The sequence below is a fragment of the Pogona vitticeps genome, chromosome 1 (assembly GCF_051106095.1).
Source record: "Pogona vitticeps strain Pit_001003342236 chromosome 1, PviZW2.1, whole genome shotgun sequence".
Classification (NCBI taxonomy): Eukaryota; Metazoa; Chordata; class Lepidosauria; order Squamata; family Agamidae; genus Pogona; species Pogona vitticeps.
In genome coordinates this window covers 45,388,633-45,410,518 of record NC_135783.1, presented here as the reverse complement: position 1 = coordinate 45,410,518, position 21,886 = coordinate 45,388,633, and the positions used below count along the sequence as shown (strand labels likewise).

At 41.0% G+C, this 21,886-nt stretch overlaps 1 protein-coding gene and 1 non-coding gene across 3 annotated transcripts in view; both read right to left on the bottom strand.

Moving 5' to 3' along the window:
- Positions 1-2,852: 2,852 nt before the first annotated feature.
- Positions 2,853-21,886, bottom strand: part of BTBD9 (BTB domain containing 9) — a 216,874-nt gene continuing 197,840 nt past the window's right edge. For both annotated transcript variants that reach the window (XR_013540396.1, XM_072991536.2), the window contains one exon: positions 2,853-7,457. Coding sequence is in view for 1 of the 2 variants with exons in the window: in XM_072991536.2 (XP_072847637.2) it covers positions 7,290-7,457 (168 nt within the window). In the remaining variant the exon portion in view is untranslated. The remainder of the gene's footprint in view (positions 7,458-21,886) is intronic.
- On the bottom strand, positions 13,698-13,861 carry LOC140703658 (U1 spliceosomal RNA). Its single transcript, XR_012082960.2, has one exon. It is a non-coding gene; the product is annotated as a U1 spliceosomal RNA (small nuclear RNA).

The following is a 21,886-nucleotide window of genomic DNA, read 5'->3' as shown; positions in this document are numbered from 1 at the left end:
CAGCACAATGGAAGATAAAGATGCCTCAGCAGAAGCCAACGGCGTCCACACCATGGATGCCACCCAGTTATGTCCTCTTCATTCAGCCACCTGCTACTATGGAGCCAAGTGTCTCTTCACCCAAGCCAACTTGCTTCTCTTGTGGGCAGGAAGGACACTTTAAATAGGAATGTCCACTGATGGAATGTTCCTGGGTCTGAGCAGTGGTAGCTGCCCAGATGCATGTGTAGGAAACACAGAATTAGGGTATTATGTGTGAGTGAATAAGGTGTGGGGGACTTTAGTTGGGGGACCTTAAGGGGAACCCACTCACTATGACACCAAGGTAAAGCCTCAGAGGTTTCTGCCTGGGCAGAAGGTACTCCTATTGCTACCACCTACTTTGGCAAGTTCTTTGTTCAATAGCAGGGTCCCTTTGAGACTGTCTGGCAGATGGGGCCTGTGGACTATGCTTAAGATTTATATGCCTGTCTTCAGCTCCTCCAAATATTACATGTGAATTTATGAAATGAATGGAAGGATAACGAAGGTCTCTTTGGGGATGTGGAGAATGTAGCCCTGGGCTCTGAGCTTGTCTTAGTCAGGTGATAGCCTTGGAACAGCCTGGACTTGCAGATGCATTTGTCCTTTGGCCAAATATCCAAATTCAATAAGTGGAAGCAGAGTTTCAGGACCTTTTGCACCCACCCCAGGGAGGACTTGGCTGGCAGAGTATACCAGTATCAGTGAGCCAGGGATTGTAATAAGGATCCCAGAATGGATGTGGCATAGACAATTATGCCTGCTCACAGATGAGGAAATGAGCAGTATGGTCCACCTGGAGGTCATACAGCCACCCCACAGCCCTTGGAGAAGCCAGCTGGTCCTTGTCCCAAAACCAGATGACAGGATTCAGCTCTACATTGACTTCCGTTACTATTACAAGGTGCCTGACACTTATCCAATAAGATTATTAGAGGCACTGGGGGAGACATGGTTCCTGCCTTTGACTTCACTAAAAGGTTATTGACAGATTCTACTATGGGAGGAGAACAAGAAGATCAACTTCTTCACTTCCAAAGGATTATACTACTTTACCCATATGCCCTTTGGCTTGCATAGGGCAAGTATGACATTCCACAGGCTGGTAGATTGGGTCTTAGAACCAGTCAAAGAATTTGCCTCAGTGTACATTGGTGGCAATTTTTGTTAGTCTTACCAAAGAGGCTCATCCTCAGCACTTAAGGTGGGTCCTCAGTGAACTTTGTTGGGCAGGGCTGACAGTCAACCTGGTCAAGTGCAAGGTGGCACAGGGGAAAGTACAGTACATGGGTTTTATTGTTGGGAGTGGGAGGTACAGCCTGTAGTGGATAAGGTTGATAAGTTGTCCACCTGACCCCAACCCCAGGATAAAAAACAGGTCCAGCACTTCCTGAGATTGACTGGATACTAGTGGCAGTGCATATTCCACTTTGTGACCATTGCAGTCATAACACAAGATCTCCCACAGAAAAGGGCTTGAAGATACTGTGGCCCCAAGGAGGAGCAAGTTTTCTTCACATTGAAGGATGTCCTGTCAGGGCCTGGTTCCTGACTTTTCCTGGCCTCTAATACTAGAGACTGGTAGTTCCGAGGGCCTAGGGGTGGTCTTAGTCAACAGTGGGGTGGGAAAGAGCATCCTGTACTGTACTTGAGCTAAAAGCTGGCAACCCAGGAGCAAAAGTACAGGACAGGATGCTTTTGAAAGGAAGCCTTGGTCATCCACTGGATGATGCACATCTTGTTTTACCTTCAATGTATTCCTTTCACCTTGGTGAGGGACCATGGCCCTCTCCAATGGCTGGCCCAAATGAAGGACACCAACCCTTGCTTAACCTGATGGCATTTAGCCTTAAAGACAAATAAATTTCAGGTACAGTGCTGAAAAGGAAGGCTCATGTTAATGTGGGTTGTTTCTCTTGACAGGGACCGTGAGTAACCAAAGAGGAGGAGGGCTTGATGGCCTGTTTGGAATCACTTGAAGATGCCCCAGCAGGCCATCTGGACCAGAGGAGTCCAGGAGACAGTGAGTCTTCCAGGCCCCTAGCCAGCAGGGATGTGCAGCCTCAAGCAGAGGAAGGACCATCACTTGGTGTGGGACTTGGTGTGTGATGGCAGAAATAAGAGGGAAGGAGTGCAGGACTCAGCATTGTTGTCAATCATTTCTGATGAAGGGGAGATGGGGGGGAAGCAGATGAGCACTGGGACTCCATCTTCTGTGCCTCCACAAAGGTGCAAAAAAGGAATAGAGGACAAGAGGTCCCATCTCCTCCTGCCCAGCCTGTTGAAGGTGATGGGGGCCCAAGGCTCTGGCAACACAACCCTCAGCTGACCGAGCATCACCCAGCCTTGGCGTCCTTGCCACCCCATGGAGTCACACAGCCGATGGAGATGTAAGAGGCAACAGGCACGGAAAAGGGGACTTCAAGAGCAACAGCATTGTGGAACTGTTCCCATTACCTGCCTTTATCAGGCCTCCCAAAAGCACTGCATCCTTAATTGGGATTGATACATCCTGCCCACTTCTTCAGACCTGGACTTTCGGGGACCCCAGTAAAGTCAACTGTGCCTAGGAGGTGAGTGCTGAAAACTTAAACCCCTGAGAAAACAGGGAAAGGAGATGTTGACTCTATGCCTTTAATAAAAGCTGCCATGAGTGACCAAACCAGGCTGGAACGCATGGAATTTTTGCTGGATGACTTCTCCCAGGGCTCCAGCAGGGCTCACACCAACATACTCAAAATTTCGCAACTATTCAAATGGCAATTGAGCACCTTGCAAAATCTGACAATATCTAAATATGTTCTATATGACAAATAATGTACTAAACTGTCTGTAGACAAAATGATATTTATTAAATAGAAAAGCAAATTAATTCAGGTTAACAGATTAGGGCTGGCCAAGTATCTTTCTACTGAGACAAAAAAAGATACTTCCCTTTGCTCAGCAAGGTGCAGAGCACTCCAAGGTAGCTCAGACATTTTGGCACAGAACTCAAGATTATCGTACAAACATCTTTCCCATCCCTGACAGTAACACAACAACAACAAACAAAACAACTAACAATCTATTGCCCATTTGAGGAAGCACTCAGCCTACTTAACAGAAAGGCTAACCTTAGATTACACATGTATAGGTGATACACATCTGTATGTTCTGGAGGAGGAAGGGGTGGGTTCCAATCAACATGCTTGCTCTCAGATACCCACAAATCTATTTGTTTGCGTATGAGATACAGAGGATTGTAGGCTGAGCATACACAGCATAGAGTCCCTGTAGGGGCAGCCCCTTTTTGGCATGCAACATTCCAAAATTGTTCTGCCTGAGATCAATCATACATTGTTTCTTGTACGTCCTACGTTTTTACTAAAACCCTGCATGAGGAACCCAAGAAGACTATAGATACATATTCAACCTAAACAGAATCAGTCACCAACTCTGCTTCTGCCTTCTAATCTCTAAAATATTCACATCAGAAGGAATTGGGGATAGATTTATTTTTGAAGTATTAGTTTGAGAATTTTCAGCGCCACCTGGGCATTTTATGAAGACATTTATTTAAGCAAAGGAGAAAATAATTTTATTGCTATTTCACATTTTTGAACTCAATAAGGGCCAGCCTCTTGCTGGACAAAGAATTAGATTTAGTACAGAAACTGACCTGGACAAGGGCAGGGGAGGCGCATGGACCAAGCTACTTTGAAGGCACTTCCCCTTTGTTATGTTCTTGTATTACTTTTGGCAGAAGATAGACACAAGGAATACAACTCTGTTGATTAGCCTTCATCTCTCAGGTGGCTTTAAATCCCTGTGACTGTGATAATCCTTCTTGAGAACTTATATGACCTGACTGTTTTGTGGTGCTTCTACTTATATTGCACTGCTTTTTTCCAGAAGGGTTGGTGGGGATTTTCTGCTTGATGTTGATGTTGGCAACTGATCAGTGAAATAAAATAGGGGTCAAGGCAAAGGAAGTTAGCAATATATGGAGTTGAAGTTTAAACTATTCATTGTGGCAGTCACAAAAAAGGAGCATGTCTCTCCCTGCATTCCTCATTAAATTTTCCTACCCAGTTTAATAGATTTGCCCTTTCTGTGTAGGAGATTATGAATATACCAGGGGCTTCCTTCAACGAAAAATTCACACATCTGATCACCAAAATGCCTTTTCAGTCTCAAATGTATTTTAAAAAGCATTTTAAAGAATGCTTTTAAAGAAGGTAAGTTGCTAAAAAGTGGATGCACAGGCTCCCGTTGTGATGGAAGTGAAAAAAGCCTTACAAGCACAACTTAGTGCCTTTGCCCCCTTCACCCTGATGGTTGCGGGGGGAAGGATCATAGTAAAGGACAAAATTTACATCAATGAAATTAAAAACTGAAAACACAGTATGGTTTGTAGATCTATATAATAAAAGAATTACATGTTTTGTTAAAAACCCAGGATGATGTGCAATCTTCATTCATGTTGGTGTCCCTATAATGTTTACTGCTCATATTCTATATTCCTTCCCACACCATACAAGAAGGTAATACACATGCCATGGGACTACAGAAGACAATTAATGGATTTTGTAGATATCTAGAAGTGCCTGCAATGGTCAAGTTAGTCACTATAAATGTCTATCATCTACACATGTCATCCCACTAACACGTTTCACTGGACATTTCATTAAGTACATTGTTTCAAAGAGTGTGTTAAAATACAATGTTGAGAAAGAGAATTCAAGGAGTTGCATTACCGTTACAAATGCAGATTTAGGTACACACAGTTAGGAACTAGTTGAATGTACTTTACCGTCCCTTGACTCCACCAGTAGCTAGAAAATGCTGCACCAAGGATTAGATTGTGGTCAAGAATGGAAGAAAGGGAATCCCCTAAACTGGTGACTGTTGTAAGTAGAGTTCTTCTGCCCATGGAAGCAGATTCTGGATCCGCTTCACTTTCTGGAAACTATAATTTTATTAATTATGATTAATAAGAATTCTAGTTTTGTCTTTTAAGAGCTAGTAATACTTGAAAAGAATTCACTGGAGCTTCCTATTTAATTAAGTTCACCAACGCAACACTGGAACTAATAATGTCAGAACATGTTGTGTGTGGTTTTTTTTATTTTTTACCAAAAAAGGCTGATCTTGTGACTTTCTATTCACAGCAGCATTCAAAACAGTTTGTCATTCAAAAGTCACATGATTCTAATACGAGTCCGTTATCTCAGAAAATACACTGTTTTCCTCACATACTCATGTATGGCCTTATCACAAGCCTGTCTCAGCTTGCAAAGATTAAGAAAAATGCTCTCAAAACTGAGATTTCCAATGGAAAAAGGTAGACATGGAAAAAGGAGGGAGGTTATGCTTCAGTATACTGCACCTACAATTATCAAAACAAAAGGAGAGGTAGGATTTCCTTTCATAATTTCTCTCAGATCTTGTTGCTTCCTTTTTAATGATCTGGAACCAAAGAACTAAATAGTAGTAGCTGATACCTCCTTGACTCATAATCTAGAGTGTTACTGCTGTAAGCTGGGGGATGGGGGATCTAGTCACTTATCCTACCCAATAAAACTCTTAATGGTAGGAGCAGAAAAGGAATTTTGAAATCCTGTGTGGCAGGAGTAAAGAGCATACAGTGTATTGTCATTGATTCTGAGCACTATCAGTCCTTCTAGGCAGAACAAACGCACAAAACATTTTGCAGAATGCCTGTAAGATGAATTTCAGTCTAAAATTTTTGTACTTGGTATCTGAACCACATGTTTCCCTATTGGTCAGTCACTCGATTTCCTCAAAAGGCTGAGTTATGTCTACCTGCACTGTTCAACAAACAAGTTAAAAAACAAATAACAGAAAACCAAACACACGTGTGTGTCTCATTTCCTGCTTTATATCCTTAACACAGTCTTATTTTGTCCCACTGTTTATTATAAACAGCATTCACTAGAATGCAACCAATTAAGTTTAATTAGTGCAACAATTTAACCAATTATTTACAGAACACCATACAATTTGCACCATACTGTTTTACACAATTTTAAAAAAACACACAACAATCACAAGTTGGCAATGGTATTTTTTAAAATTACATATTTCATGATGAATGCAATTAATGGGTGATTGGCATGGGTAAATGCACAACCTTGTTTTATTCTAGGGAGGATGCAAAGTCAGCGCATAGGAATGCTGCATGCGGATGCATTGAGAAGAGTAGAAACAACAATCTGATTATGTTACAAAGGACAGCTACAACTAAGATAGAAATTCTTTAGAACACAAAGCAAACTTACCTACAGAACTCATATTTGTATTTATGGAGACTATGTGAAAAGCTTCTTAGAAGTGTTTTCATTAAATCCCTAAAGGAATACTATCTATTTTTTTAAAAGCAAGTACTTGAATAAATTGCCTGCATTCTAATCCCATCTGATTTATACCAAATCTACCTGAACTATTGGTCATTTAGACCTGTTTTCCAATATAAAAAGAGACTTAAGTATCTATAATGATAGTTCTGGCAAAAGTCAAAACACAGTTTAATGATTTCTAGCAAGGTCAGTATTTGTTTCTCCAAAATGGGTCCTAACAATCAGCTTGACACGAGGGTGAAAGGGGACAATTTTGTCATTCATATTAGGAAATTAAAATTCTGACACAGCATTCCTAAACTGAATTGTTTTATGCATGACCTCCATAATGGATTTTCCTAGTTAAATGGAGTAATGCAAAGAGATTATTACACATCTGCCTCTACTGAATAGATCTATCATGTGGATCTACCTGATACAGCACAATAAACAAGGAAACATTTCAGCAAAAATGAAGGGAACAGACAAGCAAAGAAATATAGATATATAAATATATACACAGAAAGTTTGAAATGGCTCACAACTTACAAAGAAATAGGGCTCAAGAATAAATTAAATAAACATATGGTTTCCATATACTTATTTTCCATAAACTTTCTCAGGAAATACCCATTTCTCTATCAAAATTGGTTTGGTTAAAGAAGCAGGGAATAAATAACAGACTTGATGGAAACTGAAAATCTATTTTCTTTCCTAGCTGAACATCCTGATTTTAACAAAATGGATAGTGTGCAGGGTCCCCAATGTGTCTTTGGGCAGCCTTTTCCATCTAGACTTCTCTAGCTGCCAGGCACAGCCCCCGATATCTATTCCAAGAATGAAGAGTGGCCTACGTAAGAAAACGATGAACAATTTTATCAAAGCACTGGGGCTCCAAATGTTCTTCAATCTCATCTATGGTTGGAGAGCTTATGAATGTGAAGTACATCCTGGGAGGGACTGCACAGAGCTGGTGCTTGAAGAGCGAAGAGGGCGAGATGCCAGCTGCTGTCCACCTGTGCCCACATCATCCTCACCAGTCTCCTCTTTATGGGTAGTGGTTTGAGCTGGACATTCAAAATGCACACAGTGGAACACCTGTAAAAACAAAAGGATATATGGCAATAAAATGGGAGCACAAGTGTAGTCAGAATAAATGAATGTTTGCATAGACCATAGTAGTGGAGTTTCTGTGAGGCTGTAACCCTTGTGCATACCCTTCTGGGAGCAAGTCCAGCGGAATCTGGAACACACCATTTCATGCAATCAACACTGTTCACTGTTCGGTTTTCAGGCTCTGTATGCAAACTTCAAAATGAGAGAGAACTGAAATATCCTAAGAATGCTTTCTATCCAGAGACTTTGCTTTGTCCTTAAGGTGGTCTACTGAAGCTCTACTCAGACGTCCTCTTATGTCTGAGGAAGTGGACCTGTCTACAAAATATTGCAGTTAGTCTTTAAGGTGCCATAACGTTTTTTTAAATCATTTTTCTTTTGTTTTTGCACAGATAACATGACTACTTTTTCTAAAACTAATTTAAAGCTTCCTATCTTCCTGTTCCAAGTTTCAAGACTCCCTAGGGTTCTCTTTCTCTTTGGGGAAGCCTTTGGGAGCCCCGTGATGGGGCAAAGGGAAGCTTTTACAGCAAAAAATCACTGCCAGATTGACAACAGTCGTCATCCAGGTGGCAGTGATCTGGTGGCAATTTTTGACTATTAAAGGCTCCCACCGCCCTGTCAAAGGTTCTCGAAGGCTTCCTCAGGGCAAAAGAGAGCCCTATGGAGTGTTGGAACCTGAAACAGAGAAATAGGAAGCTCTCAGTAAATTTTAATTAAATTTTATTGGCACCAGCTGATTACATCACTAGCTTCTGCTGGCTTAAGTTTACATGATAGGATTTTGTCCATTATGTCATTCCAAAATATCACCCTGAGGAAAAACAAATAGGTTAGTTGATAGAAATCAAGCACAAATGTGATTTTAACAGGCAAATAACAATAACTAAACCCTCTACACTGAAGGGAAGGGTATTTAATTACTTCATCTCGTTTGTCTCATTTCATCATCTGAGCAATGTAAAATTCACAAGTATTATTCCCACCAATATTACTAGAGAATAATGCCAAACTGCTATTCTCCATATTCATTTGAAGAATAATCCCAATTACTGCATTATGCATTACTTTTTGGGGTGGTGGTGGTGGAAGAGACTGTTCCCATTTTTTTTCCATCTTTTTCAAGCAGGACCTTGTTACGCCCTCGACAAAAAAATAAGCCAAAATTAACTCCTTATAGGTAATTACATTACTTATAACTTCCCACTTCTATGCTCTGACCCTGACTGAGAGTGTTTTATTGAGCTTTCATCTTTATTCTATTCACAAGAGCCTACCTTCAACAGATTCAGACCTCCAGACTTTATCAAAAATATGTGAAGTAACCTATCAAGCATATTAAATAACCTATCAAGCATATTATACAAATCTTGTAGTTACATGATTTGTGACCACCAAGATGAAACTCAAACCACAAGCAGTCAATAATTATCAAGTATTTTACTGCCTTAGAGTGAAAAAACAGGATAGTTGTTAAACGCCTGGCAGGCCATAATTTATGAGGGTGAGCTACTGTCAGCAGCATGGTGGGTCAAATGCTGCTCAAGTTCCAGAGGAAATCAGGAAGTATCCAGAAGTAGCTTGCATTCTACTCATCCCTTCAACTGAAGAATTTAAAACTGCATAGAGACAATGTAAAAACATTCACCTGAGAGAAAACAGAAATGCAGTTTAAAGTTATCTTTTCACCCAGTGAACTGATTCCAACTACAAAGTACTTGACTGGAAAGTTCTGAAACACTTTTAGAACGGTAAACTTTAAAAAGGCTGGAAGTTGAGAACACATATTTCACATTAATTATTCAGAACAGGAAGGAAATTATGCACACTTAGGCAAAGTTGCCATATAGCCTATGACTTAGGTACGATATATTTTACATTTCTTTATAGAACAATTCTGTATATAAATAAATAATAATGTCTATAAATTCTGTATAGAATTTCATCACACACCAGTCCAAGTTCAGTCAATGAAATTACCAAATGATAAAAATTGCTGGAGGACATATAGGCAAGAGAACATTTTGAGAGTATGTTGAAAACCCCTTTGGGCAAAAATAATTTTGGAAGTCCCGGTCTGAGACATTTTCCCACCTAAGTCCAAACACCTAAGAAGGTATCATCTGGATCAGAACTTTTAAAGAATGATACCTCTTTGAAATCAGTTGCTAGAAGGGATCAACTGCTTCATGCTGTTCCATGGAGGGTTTAGCACTTTAAAAAATTCTTAGTTGGTGTTTATTGTTCATATTTTATGTTTTTAATTTACTTTACGCTACCCTGAGGATTCAAGTTATTGGACAATCTAGAAGTGCTATAAATAAGAAATTAAAAGCACAGATCTACTGATATGTTTATGTCGTTGCGGATAACAAGTTTTTATTTTAGCAAGCCCCCATGAGATTTCTCAGACATTGCTTTGGAAAAGAACAGTGGAAATCTGAGTAAGAGAGAGCTGCATAGAGAGTTGTTTCCATTTCGTTTTCTTTGCAGTTCAGCATAAAAATAATCATGTGCTGCCAAGTCAATTCTGACTTATGATGACCCTTTTCAGGGTTTTCCCATTACTGAATACACAGAAGTTGTTTACCATTCCCATCTTCTGGGGGGCCCTGGGACTGTGCAGCTTGCTCAAGGCTACACAGGTTCACTCTACTCGCAGGAGGCACAGGGGGGAATCAAATTCCCAACCTCTCGCTCAGCAGCCAGATACCTAAACCACAGAGCTGTCCAGCCAGTCTGAGGTTTCTAAAAATTCCCTTCCTTTTGTCTCAAGCCAGGGACATGAAGGAAATATTTTACCTTGCACTGAAGCACATAGAACCTTGGAAAGCACCAAGATGTCTGACAGCTGTGAAGGCTTCTCTATGGACCAGTGCTTATAGCTTCAAACCTCTATTCTCTGTCCAGTATTAACACAGGAGGAGAGAGACAAGCTCCTGCACTTATACTGTATGGACCTTCTGATGGTCAGTATGATGTCAGAAAAAAATCTTGCCTTTGGGATCTTAACTGTGGCTGGATATCAAAGCCAACTGAATCTCTGATAAACTGCTGCAGAGATATTTGAATTGTTATTTCCAATGATGGGCTTTCCACAGCTTTTTGTGAAATCATCTTGGTTTTTCTGAGCTCCTTCTGAAAACTCTCAGAAGCAGCCATGTATTTTACTGGAAGTTTGTAATGTTGGTGTGTTTGGAAAAACTTTATGCTAGTGTTCTTCAGCCGCAAATCTGCACATGTTACATCTATTGGTTCTTGGAGTACTATTCCCAATGCCTTCTGGCTCAATTCACTGTACAGGAGGCACTGAAAACTGTATTTCTATGGCTGCAAATTGGCAAAAGATGTTCACACAAGCCTGAAGTACATTATCCTTCTTTCTATTATATGAATGCTTGCCTCAACGCATTTTGGGGGGACTTCATCCCATAGAATCACAAGCGTGTATACTGGATTGAATCCAAAGGTCCTCCAGTCCAAATCCAAATACGCAGCTAAACCACCCCAGGCAGGTGATAATCCAACCTTTGTTTAAAAAACTTCCAATGAAGGAGAGTCTATCACTAGAGATGGGCATGAAGTGCTGGTTCAGCATGGTTTGTTTCCTGGCTGAACAGCTGATCCATGGTTTGGCACCACACCCACTCCAACAGGCACCCACTCAGAAGCAGTACCAATCTCTGTCTATCACCATTTGAGGTAATCCATTCCACTGCTGAACAGGAAGCTACTGCCAGAACATTCTTCCTAAAGTTTAGTTGAAATCTCCTTTCTTCTAATTTGAATCAATCTGTTAAGGTCCCACCCTTTGCCACTGCTGAAAACACACTTGTTCCATCTTCCATATGACAACCCACCAGCCATTAGAAGATGGCTAGCATATCACTTCTCAGTCTTCCCTTTTCCAGGCTAAAGATCTCAACTGTTTCAACCATTCCTCATATGGCTTAGTGTATACCCTCTTCACCATCTTAGCTGCCTTTCTTGAGACACATTTCATAGTATCCAGGCAGAACTGGGCACAGATGAGATCCAACCTGAGACCACACAGGTTCCCTTTTCTACCAGGAGGCACAATGAGAATCTGGGTACACAGCAAGGTGTTCCATCTCACTAAGCTATCCAGCCAGCTGAGCTGATTTTTAAAACAACTCAGTTTGTCTTTACCACTCCCATCATTTCTACCTTCAGAAAGCTGAAGTTACTGACATCATTCTGATTTTTACAAGATACGTAATTAAAATATCCCTCATACCACTTCCTGTCTCTTTTTACAGCAGCCTTGAATCTTAGAAGCTTCTCATACTTCTAGACTTTGAAAAATGTTGTCAACTTGTCTATTACAGCCTCTGTATCATCTTCTGGAAAGGCGTGCATTTACAGTCCTAGCAGTATGCACAAAGCCACCATACCCTCTAGTCATTGTGCTTTTAAAAGGTTTAAACAATCTTTGTTAAGCAACCACACTCTCTGGATATGCAAAATGTCTGGTATGCTTCATAACTGAAAATGCATCTTTAATGGCCTTAGATGATGAGAAACTGCCATGAGAATACAAACTATACAATATACAGTATTCCAGAAATACCATTATGCTTCTTTTTGATCACACTTGCTGATGCTTCTTTTTTCCACCTGCAAATGCGACTGCCAGTTTCTGATTCTCCTGTATTCTCTCCTCTTCCTCTGTCACCTCCCTCTGGGATGTCTTCACTTCACTACTCTCACAGAATGCCTTCACTTCTACACTGCAGTGCTGGAGGAGCTCTGTACAGAGGTACAGAGCTAATATCATGAAAGCTTTAGACTAGGGAACCCACTGCAGGCAGTGCTACTTATGGGATCCCTACAGTCATTTTGTCTTAATTTATCTCATTTATATCTTGTGTTGGGGAAGGTAAAATATTTCCTTTATGTTTAGTAAATATGTTCTCACCAGGATGGGCGGCTGAGGGGCCTAATGCTGAGGGAGGCCCGAAAAGAAAGACCAAGAAACTGGGCTTTCTCAGCAGTGGCCCCTTGCCTCTGGAACAGTCTACCCACAGAGATCTGCCTGGCTCCCTCACTGGGTGTTTTTAAAAACACACTTAAGAACTGGCTCTTTAGGCAGTCCTTCCCTCCTGTCATCACTTAGTCTATTCTTTGCCGCCTTGAATTATATTAATACTGTTGTTTTTATTTTAAATTGCTTTTACTTTTATGCAGTGTTGTTAGCCACCCAAAGTAGACTTTGGTCTAGATGGGCGGGGTATAAATTGAATAAATAAATAAATAAAATAAAATAAATAGAATATGTGTTCTAAAAAAGCATTCCAGATCCCATTAAAACTGTTTTCTTTCAACAATCCTTTTCTAATTTTGATTCACAATTTATCATTAATAGCTAGATTCCACATCACATTATGTCATTCTTTCAAACTCAATTGATTATTATTTTCCAAGTTCTTTGCAAACATCAGTCTTGCTGCTGTTAACATAATACTTAGTTCCATTTTTTCTCTGTCCAACTGAATGTTTCCAAATATATTTAGCTACACTATCATTAGACATCTCTGTATAGCTGTCCCTAAAATTCATTTAATTTCATTGAGAATAATCATCCATTCCTTCTGTCTCTCTTCACATGGCCACCACATATGATAATATGCTCCCCTTTCTTTCTTACATCTCCAACATATAAATGGTATCTATTCATTATATTTAATTTTGTTGGTGTTAAATTGTAGTACAGTGGTGCCTCGCAAGACGATTTTAATTCGTTCCGCAGAAATCGCTGTCTTGCAAAAACATCATCTTGCGAAACGCGATTCCCCATTGGAATGCACTGAAATCTATTCAATGCGTTCCAATGAGGAAAAAAAATCACTGTCTTGTGAAAATTGTCCATAGAAAACATCATCTGGCAAAACACAGTTTCCCGTATGAATGCATTGAAATCTACCATATTGGGGAAAAACATCCCCTTGCCTGCACTGCCTTTGGAAATGCAGTTGGTATCAGATGGCCTTTCCCCTCTTTCTCTCTCCAGCAGCAAAGAAAGAGGGTGAAAGGAGTCAAAGCAGCCCCCTGGCTCCTGATAATGGTGACTCCTTTTGCACTGATCCTTTACCACTGGGGAGAAAAAGAGGGAGAATGCAATGTACAAGACATCACAAGGACTTGGTGCCTTTGCAATAGGTCCTGATGAGGAAAAAAGAGATGAAAAGGATTCTAAGAAGACCAGGGAAATCACAAATGCACTCCCCCATTAACACAAATTATGCAGTTGAGTTCCCCACATTTGGGGAAATCATAGGGATCAGCACATCCGAAGTGCAATGGATGAGCCTTACCCTGGAAAAACCACTTTCATGACCATGGTATTTCCCCTGCAAGGTAAGAGTTGGAGTGGCCCTTGCACCTCCTACCCCTTCTGTGCCCTGCCCCCCCCAAGGTATGGTGACCCTGGCTGCACCTCCTGCTCAGTACAGGTATTATGCTAATATCTGTGCACTAGAGGATTGTGGGAGGAACACCTAGCCCCTGATGGGGACCCGTGGGGTGCCCCAAAACACTGAGGAGCTCTCGTGGCCTCTGGCAATTCATTTTAAGAGGATTATGCCACCAGCCCCCAGACAAATAGATGTTGATGGCTCTGAACTAAGCACCTACGGTATCTTTCCACCTATAAGATGCCCCGTGTACAAAATCTCCCCCCTTTTCTAACCCAAAATTAAGAAAATGTAGCTTTGAGTATTCAGCCTCTGGGCTCAGAACGCTTGGACATTACGAGTCCCTGTTGAATGTGAGCACTGCCGACAGGCTCCACCTCCAACGAGATGTGTTCCAATTGGTTTGTACAGTATCACCTAACAGTTACATAAGGCTTGTGATTTGAGGAAGCTAAATCTCCTGACTGTAGGAAGTTAAGCTCTATGATTGGAACATCCTGTTTGCGGAGGCAAAGTATGTGCCGTTTTGTTCTCTCCTCAGATTACTTCCATGTATAAGATGACCCTCAATTTTTAGTTTAAAGATTTTAGACAAAAGCATCATCTTAAACACAGAAAAATATGGCATATATTTTTATAGCCGTCCCCTTTAATCTAATCAAGGTTGCCATCCTTCAGTTGAACAAGTACAGGTAGTTTTGTACAAAAGCAGCCTTTAGCAAACTGCCTTGTGAGCTGAACTATGCCTGCTTGTTGTTTATATCAGTACCTGGCAGGATGGGATCAAAAGTTTAAAACAGGGATTTTCTCTGATTCAGATGAGGTGATAGTGATGGTACTTCTGCTATGAACCTGGGGTGTGGTGCTTGTAGCTGTATTTTTGTGATTAATAACTGTGATTAGAGATGGGGGTTTTGTATTCATATACGAAGGCACAAGTGACCTGATTACCTCCCACCCCAGACCCCACTAGACCACTTACTGTGTGGCACGCAATACACATGTCCAACATAATCTTCTGTGCCCAAATCACAGCAGTAGCTCGGTGGCTGCAGCCCTGCCTTCTTGCTCACCCAGCCACTCTGCAGCTGAGTAAGGAGATTCAAACTCCTGCCCTCTTGCCAGAATGGCTGGGAGAGCAGAGAGGCAGGGCTGCGGTAGCCAAACATGAAGCCCCCATCTTTAACTGTGATTAATAATGGCACTTTCAAAGGAGGTTTAAAAATAATCTACTTCTTAAGACATATTGTTACACACCTTGAAGAGATACATCTTGGCAATATGGTGTGGGGATGGAGAATGTATTGATTTTGAGCAGAAACTGAATGCTTAATTATTGATATTACAGTGTATCTGTAAGCCAGTTACTCTTCCACTTTACAAGACACTCAAAGCTACCTGCAAAGAATACCAAATTCATACCTGCAAAGAACACCAAGTTCATACCAACTGAGTTGGTATGAACTTGGTATGAGTTGGTATGAACTGAGTTCATATATCTTGGAACTGAGGGTTGAGGCGGGCGGAGCATGCACTGTAGGGGCAACTCTCAACCTATGTTACTTTTAAAAAACTCTAGAATATTCCGAGGAGTCCTGCACAGGCGCAGACTGAACCCATTTGTGTGCATTCACAGAGGCCATGAAGAAGGTACAGTATTGATTTTGAGCAGAAATTGAATGCTTAATTATTGATATTACAGTGTGTAGGCCAGTTATTCTTCCACTTTGCAAGACACTCAAAAGTACCTGCAAAGAATACCAAGTCAGACAACTGAGTTCATATATCTTTTCTGTGTGAGTTGATATTGGAGGGATTCAGACTGAAGCCGCCTAGAGTGGTCTTAATTGACTACATAGGCGGGATATAAATAAAATAAATAAAATAAATAAATAAATCTCTATCATGCAAGTCAAATTCTAAAGCAACCACAGATATGTCTTCCTGCACGCCTGATAGTGGAAATTCTATCCTGACCAAACATCTTAAGTTTCCAAAGCAATTCCACTTATTTTATGCCTTATGCATGCCTACTGGGAGGACTCTCAATATGGTGGTAAATATGTATTTTTCTTGTGTTCGTCATGCTGCAGTTCCAAATTTAGTATAAGAAGCTGTCATGCAACTCAGTCACAGTCTAATGGCATAGATAAACCAGAATAATGATAGTAAAGGGTAGGAGAAGACAACCCCTCCCTGCTGAAACCACCCTGCTAGCTATGATGAAAGCCATAGGTCCCCAACCATCGGTCCGTGGCTCTGTGCCGGTCCGTGGTCTTGACCGGACCGGGCCATGGAGACAGATCTCCTGCCATCCCCGCATGCACTCTCCCTGCATGCCCACTCACATAGCCCCTTCACGCATGTGCGTAAGTGCTGTGCGAGCACCCCTGCTCCTTTTGTGCACACGCATGTGTGCATGCACTGCACAACCACCCCACCCCTTTGAGCATGCATGCAAGTGGCCATGTGAGCGTGCACTGCCCCTTTGCTCATGCGCGTAAGCGTGGGGGTGTCCCCCCAAGACCCCATCCCCCCAACTTGTCCGCTGTGTCAAAAAGGTTGGGGACCACTGATGTAAGCAACAAACAGATGGTTCACAAAATAATACAGGACATTATGTAGAGGGACATTTTTGGTCCCAGAGACTCCATATTCCCTATCTTGAGTTAGGGCCTCAAAGACCAAGGCAAAGTGTTGGTACGTGGAGGATAAAGGTGTAAGCAACCACAGCACTGTTCCCAATCTTAGGGCACATCTACCAAGGAACCAGCCCTGGTGTCAAATTCCTAGCTGCAAAGAGCATGACTGCCCTCCAGCCTCAACTCTGTCTTAAACTGGCTGGATTTTGTTTTTAAAATATATAATTGAACAGTTCATTGAGCACTATGGTTTTCATACTGGCAAAGAAACAAAACATGGAGAGAGAGAAAAAAAGGGAGGGATATACTTTTCCACTTCTGGTGCAAAAGACCTTAGAGACTCCTCTTTTATCTGCTTTTTGAAGGATGCTCAGCTGTTACTCTACCATTTTCTTGTAGAGTTCCATCCATATTTGCATGATAGCTTTCCCATCAATTGTTAGGGCAATTTCCAAATTGGCACGTGTTGCTGTATTGCATTGATTAGTACATGTCTCAAAACACTGCGATTATTTGTACTTCTGATTTTTTTTCCCCAAAGCAACAGATGTTGCTTTTCTCCCCAGCTGGCATGATCTGTAACACAATCTGAGAAAACTGAATTTCAATTAGTTGATCAGTTATTGAAAATGTATTAGACTCTAAGGAAGGCTGTGTGATTAATGAGTAGGTCAACTCTGAGTGGATCAAGCTCATTATTATTTATATTACTGGTTATTAAGAATATTTATATCTCAGTTTTCTAACAGAATATTGCTCAAAGCAGTGAATAATAAAGCAATTAATATACAGATTAAAACACTAAGAACACGCCCAAAAATAATACACCAATGAGAAAAATAAAGCACTAAAATTGAAGACATTTCTAAGTATATCTACAGCAAGCAGAAAATAGATGAGCCAACTGATTTTCAGAAAGTTGGATGGGGTCTCTCAGAGCAGTAGTGAATGAGGAACAAGAAATGTTTTGAGGGGCAACATTCCAAATATAGATGTGGCCATTGGAAATACTCTCCCTCATATTAACAAGTAAGTAAGTAAGTAAGTAAGTAAGTAAGTAAGTAAGTAAGTAAGTAAGTAAGTAAGTAAGTAAGTAAGTAAATTAAAATAAAAGAAATCACAGAAAATGCAATCCTTCTCTCAGAAAATTGTTGCAGTTGCAAATGTTTTGGTACTCACATGTTCATTTCTTTGGTTTGCATTGGAACAACACACACACACAAAATAGAGAAGAAAAGTCAAATCTGATACAACCCCGCACAGAAACCCAAAAATGCACTAGCCAAAATTATTGGCACCCTGTATTGTATTGTATTGTATTGATTGATTGATTAATTGAGCTTATATGCCGCCCATTTAGACATAGTCTACTCTGGCTGACTCACAAACACATGAATTGTAAGAAATGATTGCTTTTCAAGCATGTGATGCTTCTTTAATTTGTATTTAGACACACCTGTCACAAGTAAGAGGTGTGGGCAATATAGTAATCACACTTGCAATCAGTTAAGATTGAGAAAAGTTGACTCAACCTTTGTGTTGTGTGTGACACTGAGCATGGAGAAAAGAATGAAGTGTAAAGAGCTATCTGTGGATTTGAGAGAAAGTATTGTGGGAAAACATCGACAATCTCAAGGCTACATCTCCAGAGAACTTGATCCTGTGTCAACTGTGAGCACTAGCATCAAGAGGGTTACAGCCCATGGCAGTGTAGCTAACTTCCCTGGACGTGGACAGAAGAGCAAAATTACTGAAAAATTACAATGAAGGGTTGTTTGAATGGTGGATACAGAACCCAGATTAACTTCCAAACAAATTCAAGCTGATCTGCAGACAAAGGATACAACAGTGTCAGTTCGCACTATCTGTCTCCATCTGAATGAAAAGGGACACTATGGTAGGAGACCCAAGAGGATACTACTGCTGACACAAAGGCATAAAAAAGCAGGACTGGAGTATGCCAAAACTTATGTGACAAAACCACCATCCTTCTGGGAGAATGTACTGTGGACAGATGAGACAAAAGTAGAGCTTTTTGGTAAAGGACATCATGGCACTGTTTACAGAAAAAGAAATGAGGCATTCAAAGAAAAGAACAGTCCCTACAGTCAACCATGGTGGAGGTTCAAAGATGTTTTGGGGTTGCTTTGATGCTTCTGGCACTGGATGCCTTGACTGTGTGAATGGTATCATGAAATCGGATGATTCCCAAATAAATTTGGGGTGCAACGTAGTGGCCAGTGTCAGAAAGCTGCGTCTCCACCAGAGGCCATGGGTCTTCCAGCAGGACAATGACCCGAAACACACTTCAAAAAGCACTCAGAAATGGTTACAAACAAAGCTCTGGAGAGTTCTGAAATGGCCAGCAATGAGTCCAGATCTGAATCCCATAGAACACCTGTGGAGAGATCTCAAAACAGAAGTTGGGAGAAACCATCCCTCAAATCTGAGGGCCCTGGAGCAGTTTGCAAAAGAAGACTGGTCCAAAATTCCAGTAAAGAGGTGTAAGAAATTCATTCATGGTTACTGGAAGCAATTGATTTCAGTTAGTGTTTTTCCAAAGGGGGTGCTACTAAATATTAAGTTAAGGGTGCCAATAATTTTGGCCAGTGCATTTTTGGGTTTCTGTGTGGGACTGTATTAGATTTGATTTTTCTTCTCTTTGTTGTGTTGTTCCAACGCCAACCAAAGAAATGAACATGTGAGTACCAAAACATTTGCAACTGCAACAATTTTCTGAAAGAAGGGTTGCATTTTCTGACAGAATTGCAAGGGTGCCAATATTTTTGGCCATGATTGTAGAAACAAAAAGTTATTCATGGTCCAACACCAGCAGTCGGAAGAAGGTTTAGCAACAAAATGAAATTACTTCATACTCTATTCACGTCAACAGCATTCCACTTAGGTGGGGGGAAAATCATTCCGTTGTTGCTATTGTTAATTAATCAGTAGTAAAAAACAAAAGTCCAGCTGACTTCTACAAATATACCAGTAGAAACTTATCTACCTTCTTCCCAAAAAGGAGTCATAACATTTTAGAAACATGTCGAGGAAATTGACAACTAGAAACAAACAAAAAAGGAGAAAGAATGAAAACGCACAATGTAACATTGATATGTAACTGTGGTTAATGTAGGCATCCTTCAGTCTCGAGAGACTATGGGAATGTGCTCTGAATGGAGGTCTTCGTTAACTGTGGTTAAGTGATAAGCAAAATAACAGTGCAATAAACCTAGACTCTATGGAATCTATACTCTGTGTTAAACAGAATTCAAGAAGAAATAGGTGAGACGTCATTGCCAAGTGTGACAACAGATGGGGCGGGGAGGATATAGCACAGCTGGTGAACCAAAAAGTTTCAGGAAAATGATGAACACTATTATATAACTAGTAGAGTAGCTAGAAGTTACTACAGAAAGTTAAAGTAGTGGGAAGAGGCAGCATTACTGATTTTTTAAAAGAAGCCCCATAAAATACAGCTAAAATTTCATTCTTTATTTCACCATTAACAAAGAAAGATGAGAGTAGCAAAAATAGGCATACATTTCCCAAAGGAGAATGATAAAATGCTGAAGGAAATCAAAACCATGCTGGGCAGCAGATCAAGAAATCAAGACATCAACAGATTAGCAAAACTTCATAGTTACACATTTGATCAAGTTGAAAATGCCAGAAGAATAAGGAAATGATTTAAGTCTTTAAAATTACCTTCAAACTTTCTATAAAGCAGGAAGGCAACACAAGAGAAGCATAATTAGTACATATAATTATATAAGAGTCAAGATGTTTTAGCCTTTTAGGCACCTCATTCAAAAAGACAACCAGGCTACTATTAAGCAGAAAAGAAAACTATGAAGAATCACATTTGCTAATGGCTAGCAATTAGCACTTCTTCAAATAAGACTGGCCCCACAAAGTTGATACACAAATACCACAGGTATTAATCTAATCTAACATAAATAATCTAATTTTATAGAAGATAAATGGAACAAATGAAAGAACACAAACATTTTTGAAATATCACTACCATCTTACTTCATTTGTCAAGTTAGAATGTTGTAGAATTCATGTACCTTCTCAATGAACTATACACTGGCATCTGGCACATTTATTAACATTATATGAAATTAGGTTAATAACATACAATTAGAACTGACAAATGAAATAATGCATAACTGGGTCAGGATATATTCTAGATATACAGTAGTTCTCAACGTTGATATATTTATTAAATGGTACAGGCTATTAGGGGTATCCCCTTCATGGATTGCTGCCTTGTTGTGGTGAAGGGGCTTGAGTAATTCAGAGAAGCTATGGGCTATGCCGTACAGGGAGACCTAAGATGGACAGGTCATAGTGGAGAGTTCTGCCTAAACGCAATCCATCTGGAGCAGGAACTGGCAAGCCACTCCAGTATCTTTGTCAAGAAAACTCCATGGACAGAAAAAAAGGCTAAAAGATATGATGCTGGAAGATGAGCCCCTCAAGTCGGAAGGTGTCCAACATGCTACTGAGGAACAGCTGAGGACAAGGACAAGTAGCTCCAAAGCTAATGAAATGGTTGGGCCAAAGTTGAAAGGACGCTCAGCTGCGGACATGCCTGGAAGTGATAGGAAAGTCCGATGCTGCAAAGAAAAATACTGCACAGGATCCTGGAATGTAAGATCTATGAACCTTGGTAAGCTGGATGTGGTCAAATAGGAGACGGCAAGAATAAACATTGACATCCTGGGCATCAGTGAACTAAAATAGACGGGAATGGGCGAATTCAATTCAGACAACTACCGTATTTTTTGCTCCATAAGACGCACCTCTCCATAAGACGCACCAAATTTTTAGGAGAAGAAAACAGGAAAAAAATCTGTTTTCTTCTCCTAAAAATTGGTGAGCCTTATGGAGAGGTCTGTCTTATGGAACACAACCTAGGACCCTTTGGAGGCTCACCCAGACCCCCTGAAGGCCAGAGGGGGCAAAATCACCACCTTCTGGGGCTCTTTTGAGGTTTGGAAAGCTTCAGAAGAGCCCCAGAAGGTGGCAATTTTGCCCCCTCTAGCCTGGTGGGGGGGCAGGGTGAGCCTCCATAGGGTCCTAGAGTGTGTTCCAGGACCCTTTAGAGACTCACCCTGCCCCCCCGGGGGGTCAGAGGGGGCAAAATCACCACCTTCTGGGCTCTTTTAAGGCTTGGGAAGCTTCAAAAGAGCCCCAGAAGGTGGCAATTTTGCCCCCCTGGACCCATGGGGGGGTGGGGGTAGCGTGGCAAGGGTCCGAGGGGGCCTTCCAGACCCTTGCCACGCTACCCCCCAACGGGGCCAGCATGGGCGAAATAGCGACCTTC